Genomic DNA, 17,228 nt, shown 5'->3' with positions numbered 1-17,228 from the left:
CACTTTCTGGAAACGGTCCCAGCACACCGGCGATGGTAGGGATACCTCTACACTCAAAATTCTTACCATCCGAGTACTTCAACAGAAATTATATGCGTGTGACTGGACAAAACATGTCTCGAAACACGCTGCTGATCAGCCGTTTTTTTGTTTTTGATTTCTTTTTTTTTCTTTTTTTTTTCTTTTTTTTTTTTTGCAATTTCGGATGAGTGGAACTTTGGTTGCAGCGTTCTTCTAGTAGCGGTCTTCGGGGTCTCCGTGCTTTTTTAGCGGCCATCCGCTAAGCCCTTCCGATCAATGTCCTCCTCAGGTCGACAAGACGCACCGGAGATAGAGAGGCAATTTCGCGGCGCCATTGGCCGAGAGGCGCTTCTTTTCGGGCCTGTGCTCAGGATCGACGGTTTCACGCATCATTCTGGCCCTGTGGCGTGCGCAAGGGCGTCGGATTCCGCGCCGGTAGTGCAAATCCACTCGAACCTTACTGCTCGACGGTCTACATCACTGGGCTGACTGACTGCCCGATCATGTTTACATTATCATTGCTCGTCAGCTGATTATTGTTATTTATTAACTAAAAGGTCTTGGGTGTTTCTGCGGAAATGACATGACCAAGTTTGACTGCTGGTTGTTTGTGGGGATGGTACTGCATCCCCACAAACTCAATATTGGGTTCAAGACTAACCCCGGATATGGAGCGCTGTATAGGAGAGATTCCTTCCGGCATTTTCACATGGTGTCTGCCACGGCACTGAAAAGGCACGGTTTGGGAACGGTCTGGAAATGTAACAAGGGAATACCTCGCTGATTTCCCAGCCTGGACAGGGTTGCTTCTCTTAAGTGCCCCGCTAAAAGCTTGCTCGCCTCCCGCGCCTTCTTAGGATGCGGAATAAAAATTTGATGGCAGCCAAGCAGACATGTGAGAAAATTCTATGTAGCTACCTACGCTCTGTGAAGACGCGCAAGATCGACGATGAGAGCCAACGTATATAAACATACCCTGCGGCCGTGCCCATTAGGCCAGCGCGACTTGTGCCTGCAAGATCTTCCTCTGGCCGCTGTTGGCTGATATCGTTGAATATGAAGAACTGGGCCCCATTTGTTGGTGCTCTGGCCGCTCTTGTGCCAGCTGCCTATGCTGCTCCTGCTCCTGCTCCCGCTGCCGCTCCAGCTCCGGCTGCCCTAGAGGAACGGGGACCTGATCCAACAGTGCAAATTCCCCAGCCTCAAGCCACCGTCGTCGGCTCCTCGATACTGTCTGTGGATACCTTCAATGGTATTCCCTTCGCCCAGCCTCCCGTCGGCCAGCTTCGCCTGAAGCCTCCACAGCCATTGCAAAAGTCTCCCGGCACAATCATTGCAAAGGGTCTTGCCAAAGCCTGCCCTCAATTCTATTTCAGCGTTGGCGAGGGTCAGTTTCCCACCAACGTTTTGGGTGAAATTCTCAACACTCCCCTATTCCAAAAGGTGTCGAATGCTGGTGAAGATTGCTTGAACCTCAATGTCCAGAGACCTGCAGGAACCAAAGCTGGTGACAAGCTCCCTGTTCTTTTCTGGATCTTTGGCGGCGGGTTTGAACTAGGAACAACCCAAATGTACGATGCGACGAGTCTAGTGAGGGAATCTGTCAATCAAGGCAAACCAACTATCGTTGTTGCAGTCAATTATCGTGTTGGTGGCTTTGGGTTTTTAGCGGGAGCTGAGGTCCTTGCTGATGGCGCTGCCAATCTGGGTTTGCTAGACCAGAGATTAGGCTTGCAGTGGGTGGCAGATAATATCGCTGCCTTCGGTGGAGATCCCGAGAAGGTAACGATCTGGGGTGAATCTGCAGGTGCGATCTCTGTTATGGACCAAATGACCTTGTACAACGGCGATCACACATATAAGGGAAAACCCCTTTTCCGCGCCGGTATCATGAATTCCGGAGGTCTCGTCCCCGCCGACCCAGTCGACTGCCCCAAGGCACAAGCAGTCTATAATGCTGTGGTCAAGGAGGCAGGCTGTTCCGGCACCAACAATACTCTTGAATGCCTCCGGAATACAGACTACCAGACCTTTTTGAACGCCGCAAACTCTGTCCCCGGAATCCTTAGCTACAATTCTGTCGCCCTCTCCTACCTTCCACGACCTGACGGCAAGGTTCTCACTAAATCCCCCGACCTCCTTGTCCTCGAGGGCAAGTATGCAAAAATTCCAGTCATCACAGGAAACCAGGAAGACGAAGGCACTCTGTTTGCTCTCTTCCAATCCAAAATTAGAACGACCTCTCAACTTGTAGACTACCTCGATGAGTTGTTTTTCCACTCTGCCGGAAAACCACTTCTTGAGAAATTTGTCAGCATCTATAGTGACATTTCTACTTACGGTTCCCCGTTCCGTACCGGCATCTTCAACAATTGGTACCCACAGTTCAAGACCATTGGCGCCATCCTCGGTGATGCGGCCTTTATCCTAACCCGACGTGCATTCCTTACTATCTCGACTGCAATTAGCCCCAACGTTCCTGCCTGGTCATATCTTGCGACATACGGCTATGGCACTCCCATCATGGGCACATTCCATGGTAGTGATATCCTGCGTGTCTACCATGGTCTTCCTCCAGGTCCTGCCGCCACCACTATTCGTGGGTACTACTTCACCTTTATTCACACTCTCAATCCTAATGAGAAGGGTTCGGGACGTGCAGAATGGCCACAGTGGACATCTACCAACCGCGAGATGATGGAGTTCAAGCGGTTTTCTAATGGGTTAATAAAGGATAATTTCCGCGAGGATGCCTATACCTTCCTACTGTCCAATGTTCAGAAGTTCTATATCTAGATGATAATGTTAGACACGAATGCTGTAATTATTATTTTTTAATGAAACGAATCTCATGCTGATTTCAAGCTCAAAGTGGTGGCGATGGACGTCTGGTAAAACTCAGTTCTTCCCCGCAGACTGCCCGGCTTGGCCTGGTTGGGATGAGAAGCCATGAAACCCCACGGGGTATCCCGTAAGCTGATGCTTGTTCATATTCTGGGAATGACGATCTCCCCCGGTTGCATTTTTAGGGTTTCTGTCATGCAGAATGGAAACGTTTGTGGATGTGGAGCCACTGTAGGTTCACTGTTCGTGATAAGACATGAATATTTGGCATTGCATGTACGGAGTATAGAGGCTACACCACTGCCCTGCATGAATATTTCAAGACGTCCAATAGCAATTCTGTCAGGAAAAGCAACAAGACCATTTTCCTGGGCATTCTGGGAAATGCAGGCCCCCCAAAAGTCGTTTGTCAAGGTGGGCGTGGTTGACACAGGCTTCGATAACAGATAAAGCCACACGCCAAGCCCCTTTAGTTACCTCGGCTGCTGACCAGAGCGAGATTCACAAGATCACACAGCACTCAATGCATTCCCGACTAACCAACTCCCTACCGCCCGCTCTGTTACATCTCAAGGTCTAGGGTTTTGCTTGACTCCTTCAACTTCGGGCACTCGATTCTGCACGCCTCGTATTGCACCCCCGCACCAAAATGGGAGTCACATTGTTCGAACCCCCTCCTCGAGACCCTTCGAAATCGCCTATCGAGAGCATTTTAGACCTTACCCCGGTCACTGATATTGGCCCGGTAAGTCTCAAGTGAAATTTTGTAGCTCTACGGCTTATCCTGACAAAATTTGAGGAAATCTCTGCCATGCACCCGGGATGCTGATGCTCGATAACCCAAACTTAGGATGTATTCACCAACACACGACCTCTCTGGCACCCTCCCGGGGCACGAGGCATATACGGGGGCTCAGCCATAGCACAATGTCTTGCAGCAGCCCAGTTGACTGTGCCTCCGGACTTCCTGCCCCATAGCATGCATTGTTATTTTGTGTTGTCCGGCGACTCGTCTCTACCTATCTTATACCACGTGGAACGTGTCCGGGACGGGAAAAGCTTTGCTACACGAACAGTACAAGCTCGACAACAGGGCCGGCCAATCTTCACCACAACCCTTAGTTTCGATCGTGAGGGAAGCGGCGGCGTAAAAAAAGTCGAGCATTCAACTGTTATGCGCAGCGGGTTCAAGTTCCCGGACCCAACTGACGAAAGGCCTGGAAGAGGGCCATTTGAATCGAGACGGATCGATATTCCTAATTGTATGTGTAGCTGTTTCTTTACGTTGCACCTCGTTATATCTACTCCAGAGCACTAACTGGCAGCTTGGAAAATAGCGTCAGCCCCTCCCGAAGAGAAAGCTGTGCTGCAATGGGTTCGAGCGCGAGGAAATATTTCTGAAGAAGGCGGCCTCCCCGCTCACCTATCTGCATTGGCATACATGTCTGACAGTTACTTCATCGGTACCGTAGCGCGGGTACAGGGTATCCCGCGGTTCTCATCACCAGCAGCCCTGAAAAGCGCACTATCTGCACTAAAGAACCCTTCAGATCTCGATGAGCAGAGTATTATAAAGTACCTCAAGGACATGGCTGATCAGGAAGCCCTCGAACTCAAATCCGGGACTGCAAGTGCTTCTCCTGTATCTCTTCCCAAACGAGAACTTGGTATGATGGTCAGTTTAGATCACACCATCTATTTCCATAATCGTCGTGGATTTAAAGCCGACGACTGGATCTTTACGGAGATGAATAGCCCCTGGGCTGGAGAGGGTAGAGGTTGTGTTATGCAGCGGATGTGGGCTCGTGATGGTTCATTGATTGCAACCTGCGTACAGGAAGTAAGTTCTAGCCAAAATGTCATATTTTCCGCTGATAGACAATTGACCTTCTCATGTAGGGTGTCATACGCCTAAAGCAGGATAAACCTACACAGAATAGCAAATTATGAGTCCCAGGTGCTTGAGACACTTACTTCGCACGGACTACATGCTATAGAATTGAATTTCATCAAGCAGGGTTGTGGGCGGCAAATATTCTTTGTTTTATTGAAACTTCCTATTTATCATATATATCTTCCCATATACTTTATTTGCACAAATGTACATATATAGACGGGTTCTTGGGTTGGGCTGCCCGTAACGCAAATTCTACTTACAAATTTTTCTTGATATCGCAGGTATGAAGCTGTAACAATACGTGTTTTATAACCAATATTACGTAACTGCCCACCATCACGCCTTGGCATCTTCGCTCCTGTTTGCATCGCTCAGAATCTGACGTCTGTCCATTATACGGGAATACCAAAACGAACGAGAAGTGACGGTCTTATATGATGTCAAAAGTGGATAACGTACTCTACATAGGCTATTGAAATGGAATGTTTAATGCAGCGTCCCCTAAGCTGGCATTCTGACCTAGCTCTTGTGCCCTTCCTCTCGTCGCTTGCAATGGCCAAGCACGATATGACCCCAGTGGTCTCTTCCTTTATACCTTGCCATGTCCTCTGGCCAACTATTGATCTCCTTGACCATATTTTGCAACTCGTCAAGCGGGAGGTCGGGCAAATATGTCAGAGACGTCTTGACGCCAAAGAGAATGCCACCTGATTTTGAGAGCCGGCGGAATGTTTGTCTCTCCTTTCGAACAATGATGTGCTCCGGTCGCGGCTCTACATCTTTATGCACAATCCCTTCAGGCTGAAAAAGTATTTGCGACAACGACTGCTCTGGGTAGCTCACTTGGATAAAGTAACTTGCCCTTTCCATTGGGCTTTCGAGGGTCAGACGTGTCATGAATCTAGATTTGAAGTTAACCTTTTGATGCTTGGTATAGTAGACTGATCTTTATTTTACTCGGTTTAGGGGTTCTCACTTGTTGACTGCATATCCTATCTCCTTTTCCCATTGCGGCACGGGGCCATGCATCTGAGCAATAGTGTCTCCTACTCGCTCATTTGCAGACCAGCCGATTTGAAAGCAACTAGCAGTTGCAGCCCTGTTTCTTGTTAGCATCGCAGTACTATATCGCCTTGATTGACTCACATATAATGCCCCCCCTCTTCATTCTTGAGAATGATGGTTAAGTCGTCCATGCCTAGTCTCGCAGCAATCTCAAGCGGTGTTATACTGCTGTTCCATTCTTCAAGACAATATTCTTCCCCAGTGACCTTATTCTTTATCCTAGACTCCGTGCCGGACGAGGATATTTCAAACATTGTCGGATGTCTTCTGCACAAAAATCCGCATACTTCTTCCAAGGCTTCCTGGCAAGCATTTCTAGCCTCCGGCAAGCATTGGACCTTTTTTTCTTTTTCAGTTTCGAAAAGACCGTTACGAATAGCTTGTAACGCCATATCATCCTTATCAATCGTTAACCAGTTTTCTTGATCCATTTTCTTCAAGCCCATTCTGATTCGGTACTTTTCGAACCCCTTGATTCGCATGTTTGATACAGTTGGGTCACCCACGGTACGCTGCCGATTATTGAAAACCCTGAGATGCTTTGTTCTCTGCCATATTAGTTTAACGACGAGAACGGCAAAGAAGACACCTATGTTCACCCATAAGGCAGGCTTTGTTAAGTTATCGACTTGCATATCTGAAAAAGCAAATGCTGACGGAATGTCAAGAATTGTAGTATCGAAATTCTCAAATATACTTCATATATCTTTTGTGAAGTGGCGTGTGAATATATGTATGCATTGTACATACGCACATACTGTACACGCATGCAGCTGTCACTTCTTGTCGTGGCCGCAATGAACTAGTATCCATATTCTAGGATGCGTCCCTATATAATTTGCAAATTCCGAATCCTTGGGACTTAAATTATCAGTCTCCACCGGCCGTTGGACGTTTCCGCTTTTTGCGGTGCCAGATAAACATGTTTTGGGTGGTTGCATATTCATCTTTGTTGGAAATCCCCCCCATCGGCTTAATGAAGTATCAATACTTGCGCAGAAGCCGCATATTCCGGCCCATATCTCTACACTAAGCATAGCCCCGTTATTTCTGCGCGACGTCCGTGCGCAAAAATGGAGATCTGGCTATCTTTGAATGGCATAATAATAATTAATACCTATGAAGCCTAATATGTGTGTTTATAGGTGCCAGAATATATCTGGTTCTAAAAAACTATTATTATTTACTTATCATCGACGCTGTTCGTTCAAGTCATAAACGTGCCACAGTGGCTCACTTTATCTAGCTAAAGCCTAGAATAGCGAATCGGGTAGCTGATGTTTAGCCCAAAAAGCAAAATTATCAGGCTTGAATTTCGACGCCACTTAAGTCTCACGGTTCAGTGCTTTCGTGATACGTCCTATTCTCTCAAGGTCTAAGGGTTCGAACTATCTATTCCTGAAGGGGCTTCAAATTATTTCCGACAGGCTCCTAGAATCGCTTTTACCGCCAAAAACCCTTTCTCTGTTGGTTTATCTGGCCTTAATAACGCTGCTTTCTTTTTTTGTTTTAACGAAAATCGCGGCACCATGCGTGTTTGACCCGATATCACTCCACAAAGGGCCGTCGCCCCAACGAATGGGCCGTTTTGCTCGGACACACCTCTTCTGCATATCATTATTGTGGCGTCGAAAGGCCGCAATGCACTCAAACCGCAAGCTCCACTTCTTGAGCTGGAGCACGCAGGGAAGCTTTAACTAGTTGTTAAACCAAGATGAGATTCAAAGTACTGAACTACTCTAGCTAGCCGCGCTGACCGCGCGAGATGTTTATGCCAATTTTTTGGGATTCATTCGATACTTTATTTCGGGTTTACAAATCTCTCTATTCTCTTACTCTTCCCGAACGCACTGACAGCCTTTTTTTTTTTTTTTGGAGAGACTTAGAACCCTTCCTATTTCTCAAGAATGTTCGCGAATGAGGAGAATTTGTATTTTCGCGACGGGGGCCCTGACAATATAGAAATCTAGACCCTTCCTAGCGCTTGAAGCTGTGGCCGACAAGGCGGCTAGAGCGAAAGACAAAAATATCGAAAGCTCTCAATCGCATGCGGAAGCTGCGGCGGGAGCTAGACTAGGCGAATTAATTCTCTCCCGCTTAGTTGGAACTTGTTGTCATCGCCACAAGCTGCAGGGGGGTTGGCTCGCATGGGGATCTAGCCTCCTCAGACGTATCGCGTACAGCGGGTTTCCAAGTACCTTAACGATGTTTTTGTCTCGTTCGGGGAAGATGCTCGCCAAACTTGCGCTAGCAGACGGACTAACTTTTATAGATAACCAGGGTTTATAGCAATGGCTGATGCAGCGAGTCACAAAAAAGTCCGAACCGCGCAATAGCCGGGCTGGTCGAAGATGATCGTTGGCCACCAGGGGTGTGCTGGTTCCAATGCCGGAATGAATGGCCTATGGTGATAAGACAATGATTTCAAAAATGCCTGCTTTAGGAGTGCTTTGTGCGCAATTTTCTGGTCAAGGATATGATGGGTTTAAATAGAGAAGTTTGCCCATTGTCGTATGCATGTACGTTTCCACGCATTACTTTCATACATGTTTCTCTAGTGGAGTCTGATACTTACTCGCCGGTAGGTTTAGGTCGCGGTTGTAGTCCATGGCTCACTTTCACTTCCCTTGGGTGGTCGGCTCATTTTGCCGGAGGTAACTATCGCCCCAGATCTTTAGCATTTATATTTATAGATTTACCATTATTCAAGGCTAATGCATCCCAAACCTGGTATTGATTGCTATATGAACCCCACCTGGGTTGGATTGTGGAGTCAGTACTCCTTTCTAGGTACGCACAAAATATGACTTTAGACGTTGCAATGAGATATTTGTGACAGCCTTCAACCCCTTCAGTTTACGCCAAGTTCGCCAACAACCACAAGCTTATAGCAAAGGTGTTCGTTGTCAAGGTGGATACATTTGACGCACATCCCTGATGTGCATCTAGCTAGTCAATGTTGCCTTTGACTCCACAGACCAGTACGTACATACATAACTAACTATAGCGTGGTTGAAAAATTAAAGTACGACCTTTCGTACTCTATTCTCTTGCAACTCACTCTCTGCAGAGTACTTGACGTGGTTCGCAGACCAGCCTGGTGACATTAAATACATATTGCACGCTAAAAAAAAAGTCCCGGGTATCTTCAAACAAACAAATAAACAATAACATACAGCTTTGGCCCTCAGTGCGGATTTTATCTTAATCTAGAATAGCGACTCTTTCTCCTGTGAAACGGACTATAATCTACGGCGATTCTATATGGTGCTGAATGGTTTCCTGGAGACTGGGGCCGTGTATATATGACTTATTGATGCAGCCCAGACGTCTTGATCGGGAAAATTTCCCACCCATACCTGGCCCGATTCATAGACAGAAACACAGGTTCCAGCCCTACCAAGCTATTTACAGCAGGAGAACAAGTACGTGTTGTTCTACGTGGACATTATAGAGTTGCTGAAATGATGCCAATAACTTTGTACTGCCACCACGTGCAAGGAGCAAACAGTTTTGTTTCACATAACTACGTGACAAAATATCACACCTATCTGATGAATTTCTGAATCATAACTTTCACGAAAACCCCTGAAGTGGTCCTAAGATATATCGAATAAGATTATAGGGTAAGGAGAATCATCATTTACAAACCACAAGAATAATTTCAGCTTAACGGGCAAATGGATTGACCCTCAGGTTTATTTGTTCCTGAAAAGTCGCCTGCTAATCTACTACCGTATGAAACTGTCTCGATGGGACAACCATAACGATCCAGTTCAAATTAGAATAATTTATCTACTTTCAAGCAAGACTAGGAATAGCCAGGCAGAGTTTCAAAAGACAAGAAGAAACCTATGCTATAATAGACTCCAATTGACTTGGTGCATGCAGAACAAGAGGCTACCATGGGGCAATACACTGTATAGTTATATGGCCGGTTATGGCACGGCATTACCAGAGCGTCCAGGAAGGGTTGTGTGAGCATAGATACGTTGAAAGTACAAATGAAACTGGAAAAATTGCACCAAAAGCTGAACGGAAGGCAGTCCTAGTTTCAATGATGGCAAATATTGAATATGGTTGGATGAAGCAGGAAACCTGGAGTTCACACAGGTGGCTAGTCAATAAGACGTCAAGATGATAGAATATAAAAGACGGGGACGGATCCGCATTTTAGGGCGAGGGCGGTTTTTAGGCGAGAGGGCAATTGCATGGAGAGTCTAGTAGCCATGAGCCATAATGCTGGAATGGAATATGTCTATCCAAATTCTCTCTATTAAAAAGATTTGAAGAGGAAAAGGCACAAGGTGCGAACCGTGTTAACAACAGCCGTTGAAAATGTATTATTGATATTATTATGCAAATTAGATTCATCACAAGAGGCTGTTAACCAATTTAATATATTCTGCAGCACCAAGGGAGGAGCCCACTGTCTCATTTGAATGCATCCTCACAGTCACCCGTGAGCACAATTTTCAGTTCTTTTCATTAGCCAAGGCTTGGTCTGCTGCCAAAAAATATGTCTAAAGTGACATGAGGGCCATGGCCGCAAGGATGTAAAGGGTTGCCTTGCAAGAGTTTTCTGTCTCCAGTGGGTACTGTTGCTCAGCCGGCCTTCGCGTCCGCGTCTTCAACACCCGGATTAGAAATGTCGCCAGCTGTTTCGGAATGGAAAATGATTTATCCGTTATTGAACCAAAGCCGGTCATCAGTAATCAATCGCGCAATCCTCGTATCGCGCTGCAGCCGACAAAGCCGCCGTATCCGTGTTTGAAGCGTCGATCGGTCGGGTGAGTTGAATCTAGGCGTGGATCGCTTTGAACGGATCAGGCGGATTTGCTGCCCGTCCAACTTGGCTGTCAGCGTGTCGGCTCGGCGCTCAACAACCCAGCTATCAAGCTGCTCCCAGTGCAGCCAGCGGAGTAATTCGCAATACGGAGTACGGAGTAGTTAACTAGCCCCTTGGATGCCTGGCCGTGTTGATCGTGTCACTCCCTGTCCAGCGCATGCAGATACTGTTCGAGATCGAGGTCGGTTTTAGCTTGCGCGTCGTTGGTACATCGTTCTGTACGGAGAAGTCGTCAGGCAAGATATAATACGTCCATCTCATCCCTCTGAGCGCAGCAATGCCTGCGGCGAATTGACCAAGACCAAGCTCAGGTATAAGAGATCTTCGATTTGGGTCGTTTCTGCGGTGCAACGTCGTATCGTAATACCCGCCATGGACCTGATATTTCCCATCCCCAGCGCTGTCTAGACAGGAAAATGTCCCATAACAAACAGCAGGGAACTTGGAAGATATTTATTAACTATTAGTTATGTAAGATTCCAATGCTGACTCGGTAGGGCCGCCTATGGTGGTTGCACAGCTGAAGCGGGATTAATAGCCACTCACCTTGTGAGGTTTAATGCAGCTGAACATGCTCCATATGTGCGCCATTCTGACCATGATAAACTTCAAGACGGGCTTTAACACCCATGCACAGTCCGAAGAACTCTATGGTCTCGACTCGACAGCGACTTATTAAAGCTCTTTCCTCTATGGATGAAGAAATCCTCCATAGAAAGCGAGTCGGCCTGTGCCCTTGAACCTCCCTGGCGTCCAACATGGCGAAAGGCTTGATTTCCTCCCTTGCGGATCTTGACAGACAAGATGCTGTACCATTTGCTCTAGTCATCGGAGCTGTGTTGCTAGTGGTTTCTTTAGTGGCTCACGCTCGTGATCCTCTCAGATCAATCCCAGGGCCATTTTGGGCAAAATGGACTCCTTTATGGATGATATACCATGTGCGAAAAAGGAATATTCACCGGCACATGATCAAAATGCATGAGAAGTATGGGCCATTAATTCGAGTCGGACCAAATGAAGTGAGCACGTCAAACCCCGAGGCTCTCAGAGTAATATATGGTTAGTTATTTGAACCGAGAGAATAGACCACCACGCTAATTTGTTGGGATAGGCGCTGGTACTGGGTTTCGAAAAAGTGACTGGTACAGCGTGTGGCAAGGCATCCGCAAGTGGGATCTTTTTGGTGAGCGAAATGAAGATATCCACCGAGGACAACGGAGATTGGTCAGCAACATATATTCTTTATCCAATATGAAAAAGCTTGAGCCATATGTCAACAACACTGTGAAATTATTCCTTTCCAACGTGTTCAAGGCGGATAAAAGATCAATAAATTTGAGCCTATGGATCCAATTATTTGCTTTTGGTAAGAATATCATCTTATTTTACAATCTTAAGGTCTTAACATAGCCTCTATGTAGATGTTATCGGAGAAGTGACTTTCTCTAAACCCTTCGGTTTCCTAAAGTCTGGTACAGATAATGGCACTTTTCAGCAGATAGACAATACCTTAGCGTGTGCTGCCTGGGTTGGGTATATGCCTTGGCTCTACTGGCTCAACTTCCGCCTCTCTCCATATATCGGCAGCCATCTTGCCGTCACCTCGCGGCAGACACACTTGCTAACTTTTACAGCAAAGTCGATTACGGAACGCAAAGCACAAGGCAGTGACCATGAAGACATCCTAGAACAACTTTTCGAAGTTCAAAAGGAAAAACCGGAATTTGATCAGATATCCATAACGTCGATGTGTGCTAGCAATATATTTGCTGGAAGTGATTCAACTGCCCTTTCCATATCATCTATCATCTATTACGTGGTTAAAACTCCCGGATGTAAAGAAAAACTGATGGCAGAAATTGAAGCGACCGCCTTAGCCCACAATATCCAGCCTGGTGAGGTATTTTCTCTAGAAACAGCCAATACCATGCCATATCTACAGGCGTGTATGTGGGAAGGCCTTCGGTGCCATCCTGGAGTAGGGATGAATCTTGGGCGAGTCGTGCCTTCAAAAGGCATTGAGTACGAGGGACGATTCTATCCTGGTGGGGTATGTTCACAGACCTGTCGCCTTACAAGAAGAAATGTGCTACTAACAGAGGCTGCAGACTGTTCTGAGTGCGAGCGCTTGGGTGCTTCATCGAGATAAAGAGACCTTTGGTGAAGATGCAGATCATTTCCGGCCAGAAAGGTGGGATGCTGAGCCAGAGCGTGTTGCTCAGATGAGTATGGCCCCACAGTTGTGATTCCAAAGCATATTGTTTTAACATCGAATCCTGTAGGACGCTCTTTCTTCGCATTCGGTGCGGGATCCCGCTTTTGCATAGGAAGAAGTAAGCTGTTTAACCTGCAAGTTTTATATCAAAATTCTGCTGTCTAATCCAGCGAAATATAGATGTTGCATGGCTAGAAATGTCAAAGGTGGGAGTGTGTGCTTTCTTTCAAGCTCCTAAGGCTAATTGTGTGCCAGCTCATCCCTACGTTTTTCCGTGAGTTTGATATCAAACTTGTTGACCCAAACCAGAAGCTTGAGGAATCTGCTGTGTAAGATGGTATTCATACAAGTTTAGTAATATGTATCGTTAACGTTTTCCAGGTCGTTTGTAAAAATCTTGAACCTTGACGTCACATTGACACCCAGAAACGCTGCTACAAACGGTCATGTTTAGCTTCTGGGCTAGGATGTAATCGAATTTTTGGACGTGGTTTTTCAATTAAAACTGGAAGCCAGAATGTACGCAAGATTCCCTCAGTCTCCCGCAAAAACACTTTTAACACGGATGATTAGATTCCTGCCGATAGGCACTGAGGCAACATTTGCCGCCCGTGCAGATTAATGGGTTTTTCTTTCGTACTCGACTTAAAATCCCTATGTGTTGATGTGTATTTCAATGCATTGAAAGGAAATTTGTTCAGGGTGGGGAGTATTATGAGGCTGAAGATGAGACTGGGCAGTGAATTGATAAGATAAGATAAGATCTGATTAACTATCGCGGATCATCCGTATATCCGAATGGCATAACAATGATCGACATCCTATTTTAGGATCTTCACGCAACCGCAGACATAACTGGCCGTTGAAATACAAATCGCAAGCCTAGATTCTTCTCGATTTCGGTAGATTATCTCAATCGCTTCAGGGCCCTCCTCATCAACCCTTGTTTGTAGCTCTTTTGGTAAAGTCGAAGAAACAAAATTAAGCTTAATGCACGTGATGCTGTTAGATTTTTTTCGGAAAGAGACGTTACGACGCCATTCAAAATCATCTTTGGCCTGTATCTTTTCGGCTCCACGAAGCTGTGCTTTAAAATCACATTTTATTTTAAGTGAAGGTTTCATCATTTGCTACGTGACCTGTTCTAGTTCTTTGCACGGAGCAAACGAGACTATGGAACTTGTCACCTTATGAAGAATGACGTGCTACAGGACGAATTAAATGCCTACATGTATTCTCGATAGTTAACGAAATTGTCGGCTAGTGCCGTCTACGCAATTAACTTTTTTTGGCGGTATAAAAGTAAGATCAAGTCGGCAATCTGAAGCTGTGTCGTGTCAATTCTATCGAACAGTATCAAACATCTGGATCTGCATTTCGAAAAACGTGGGGCGAGGGTTGAGGAATATTGTTGAAAAAGTATTTGGCACTAACAGATCCACTAATTGACCGCCATAATACCCTCAAGATAGACGTAAGATATGCCTAGAGTCTGCATCGCTTTTCACCACTGCTGAGCTGAGATTGGCTCAAGATGTCGGCTCCGATGAATTACCGAGGAACCCTGCGTGCCGTTATTATAGACCATTACGACTCATATACAAATAATATCCTTCAACTGCTCCAAAAAACTTCCTTGGGGGCGAGCGATGTGCCATATCCCGAATGGAATGTGGCTGTGATTCGATTCGATCAATTTTCATGGTTTGTTGCACCTATTCGAGTTTCAGCGACTTATGATTGCACAAGGTTGCGTTGACACCATTGACAGGGAGACATTTAAAACGTCCATTCTGCCCTCGGTCGATGCAGTGATACTGTCTCCCGGTCCCGGGACTCCCAACAGAGAATCTGATTTTGGATTTAACTCCAAGCTAATTAAAGAATCCAAAGTTCCTGTCTTGGGTATATGCCTGGGACACCAAGGTATTGGGACTGCGTTTGGTGCCAGAATTATCCATACTCCTAATATTAAGCATGGGCAAATATGCCAAATTAGACATACCGCTACTGGTATTTTTAAAGGCTTACCACAAGGGTTTGATGGTGTCAGATATAACAGCTTAGTACTAGACTCCAATGGTTTCTGGCCACATCTCCCCGGCTTGCATTTTTTTCGTTGCTAACCATTTTGCGATGTGAAGACCTACCTAGCGAGATAGAACTTACAGCGTGGACGTTTGATCCTGAGGATCCCGTGAAAAGAGTATGCATGGGAGTTCAGCACCGCAGTCGTCCAATATTTGGCACCCAATGGCACCCTGAGAGTGTGTGTTCGACACACGGTCAGCAAATAATCGATAATTTTCGAACTATCACCCTAGAATATTGGGCTAGAAGCAGCCCATGGAATAGTTGGGCTTCTCGCTCTCTTGTCGAGAATGCATCTCTGCCCGATTTTATTCTCAACAATAGTGCAATTGTGAGAGAGGCACAAGAAGCTCCCTTTGGCGAATTCATACCCCCCCGCCGGGCTTCAACGGTTACTGTACACCCTTATTACATCAAATCTGCGACACTTGGACAAGGACCCACAGCCCAAGCATTGTTCGATGCTGCGGTCCGCAATTCCTCAGTCGATGGTGAAGCATGGCTCGATAGTGCAAGGGTGAGTTAAACATATGTCTTTACACCACAGCGGAAAAGCTAAACAGGCGAACTAGGTGCGAGATGTGCACTCAAGAAATTCTTACCTGGCAGCGGCTTCATTTACGATGAGTTATAAAGTTCAATCCAAGACCCTATCGGTGTACCAGAAGGGAATATGTACTCAATCTAAGCAGCTTCCGACGTCCTACTGGGCATGGCTTGATTACTTTCATTCTTTTATAATTCAAGATAATATCCAGGCTCTCGATTCGCAATCACTCAGCCAAACAGCGGAAATTGGACAACCGCTCTTTCAGGTAGGCATGATTGGCTACTTTGGGTTTGAACTGAAGCGCGAAGCGCTGTCAGGCTATGTTTATCATTCTCATAGTCAGAACGAAAATTCTGAAGCTCCGCCAGATAGCCAGCATATGTTTTCTGATACTGTTTTCCGGTTAGACAATTATACTGGAGAATGGAAGATATTCAGTCTGATTCGCCGGTCCCAGGAGGATCCAATTGGCCGATTCATCAATGCCAGATCTCCTGTGGGCCTCACAGAGCCTGAGTTTGACTCTCTCTTTGCACATCTCCAGAAAACCTTTCTTTCCTCCTCATCGAACCCCACTAGTACACCAATACCGTTGCCCGGTTTTGTTGCTTTAGATGATGAATCCTCCTACAGCCAGAAGATCCGCGCCGCACAAGATGCAATCCGAGAAGGCGAGGCCTATGAACTAACACTCACGACAAAATTCAAAGCGTTACATTCAGATGTTGATCCCTATTTCTTGTATCTCTCTCTTCGACAGAGAAACCCTGCTCCATATTCGGCATATATTAATTTTCCAGCGAGTGATACAACTATACTGTCGTCCTCGCCAGAGCGATTCATCTCCATTGATGCGGATGGCGTGGCGGAAATGAAGCCAATAAAAGGAACTTTAGCCGTGAGCCCTGATAAAGAGGAAGATGAACGTAGGAAACATCAACTCGCCACTGATGTAAAGGAGCTCGCAGAAAATCTGATGGTAAAATATATGCTGTTAACACTTTTTTTGGGGTTATATGCTGACGGCGTGACCGTATAGATTGTTGATCTCATCCGCGCAGATCTTCACAATATATCTCCTTCAAAATCCATTGTTGTCCCGAAATTACTCCACGTCGAAAGCTATGAAACAGTACACCAGGTACCTACTTCGACAGCTCTGAATATCTAGCATAACTCAGTACCTAACATAATATCTAGCTAGTAACGACAATACAGTCTCAAATCGCCCCCAACGTTGGAGGCGTTAAAGTACTCGAACGATGTTTCCCCCCTGGATCCATGACAGGCGCTCCAAAACTCCGAGCAGTCCAAATACTCGACGGCCTCGAACAGAACAGGGAGCGCGGCATCTATTCGGGTAGCTTGGGCTATCTGTGTGCTAGTGGCACTGTTGATCAGTCAGTTATTATTCGAACTATTGTGAAATATGGAAAGCAACTCGAACTAGGTGCAGGGGGGGCAATTACCTGGCTAAGTGAAGCGGACAAGGAGTGGGACGAGGTGATGGTGAAAGCGAATGCGGTGGCTAAAGCATTGCCCTGCGGAGCCACGTAGGGAAATGTTTTTCTAATGTATGCACATACGTCGTGCCTTTAGAATCTAAAACACTTGTCACCATATCATGTACTTACGTTTGCATGTACATACATAGAGGGCTGTTGTGTTTCACAGAAAAGCACTTGTCTTACGGTTT

General features: G+C 46.2%; 5 protein-coding genes across 5 annotated transcripts; 4 read left to right on the top strand and 1 right to left on the bottom strand.

The window, feature by feature from the left end:
* Positions 1 to 1,077: 1,077 nt before the first annotated feature.
* On the top strand, positions 1,078 to 2,817 carry LOZ57_005487 (uncharacterized protein; the record flags this gene model as incomplete). Its single annotated transcript, XM_049254518.1, has 1 exon — positions 1,078 to 2,817. The coding sequence occupies one exon, from the start codon at positions 1,078 to 1,080 to the stop codon at positions 2,815 to 2,817; it is 1,740 nt and encodes a 579-aa protein (XP_049106497.1).
* Positions 2,818 to 3,514: 697 nt separating this feature from the next.
* On the top strand, positions 3,515 to 4,815 carry TES1 (acyl-CoA thioesterase; the record flags this gene model as incomplete). The annotated part of the gene is made up of 4 exons (XM_049254517.1): positions 3,515 to 3,610; positions 3,716 to 4,127; positions 4,203 to 4,705; positions 4,765 to 4,815. 4 exons carry the CDS (start codon positions 3,515 to 3,517, stop codon positions 4,813 to 4,815), a joined length of 1,062 nt encoding a protein of 353 aa, XP_049106496.1.
* A 466-nt stretch (positions 4,816 to 5,281) lies between these two features.
* LOZ57_005485 (uncharacterized protein) lies at positions 5,282 to 6,462 on the bottom strand (the record flags this gene model as incomplete). Its single annotated transcript, XM_049254516.1, has 3 exons — positions 5,282 to 5,663; positions 5,739 to 5,861; positions 5,909 to 6,462. The coding sequence occupies 3 exons, from the start codon at positions 6,460 to 6,462 to the stop codon at positions 5,282 to 5,284; spliced, it is 1,059 nt and encodes a 352-aa protein (XP_049106495.1).
* A 4,972-nt stretch (positions 6,463 to 11,434) lies between these two features.
* LOZ57_005484 (uncharacterized protein) lies at positions 11,435 to 13,345 on the top strand (the record flags this gene model as incomplete). Its single annotated transcript, XM_049254515.1, has 8 exons — positions 11,435 to 11,735; positions 11,788 to 12,042; positions 12,098 to 12,726; positions 12,785 to 12,902; positions 12,959 to 13,009; positions 13,072 to 13,097; positions 13,147 to 13,220; positions 13,273 to 13,345. 8 exons carry the CDS (start codon positions 11,435 to 11,437, stop codon positions 13,343 to 13,345), a joined length of 1,527 nt encoding a protein of 508 aa, XP_049106494.1.
* Positions 13,346 to 14,425: 1,080 nt separating this feature from the next.
* On the top strand, positions 14,426 to 17,089 carry ABZ1 (para-aminobenzoate synthase, (PABA); the record flags this gene model as incomplete). Its single annotated transcript, XM_049254514.1, has 6 exons — positions 14,426 to 14,595; positions 14,663 to 14,817; positions 15,036 to 15,499; positions 15,555 to 16,511; positions 16,572 to 16,673; positions 16,733 to 17,089. 6 exons carry the CDS (start codon positions 14,426 to 14,428, stop codon positions 17,087 to 17,089), a joined length of 2,205 nt encoding a protein of 734 aa, XP_049106493.1.
* Positions 17,090 to 17,228: the final 139 nt, after the last annotated feature.

Source organism: Ophidiomyces ophidiicola (genome assembly GCF_022830035.1).
Source record: "Ophidiomyces ophidiicola strain CBS 122913 chromosome Unknown scaffold_28, whole genome shotgun sequence".
Classification (NCBI taxonomy): domain Eukaryota; kingdom Fungi; phylum Ascomycota; class Eurotiomycetes; order Onygenales; family Onygenaceae; genus Ophidiomyces; species Ophidiomyces ophidiicola.
This window is presented reverse-complemented; position numbering and strand designations above follow the sequence as displayed.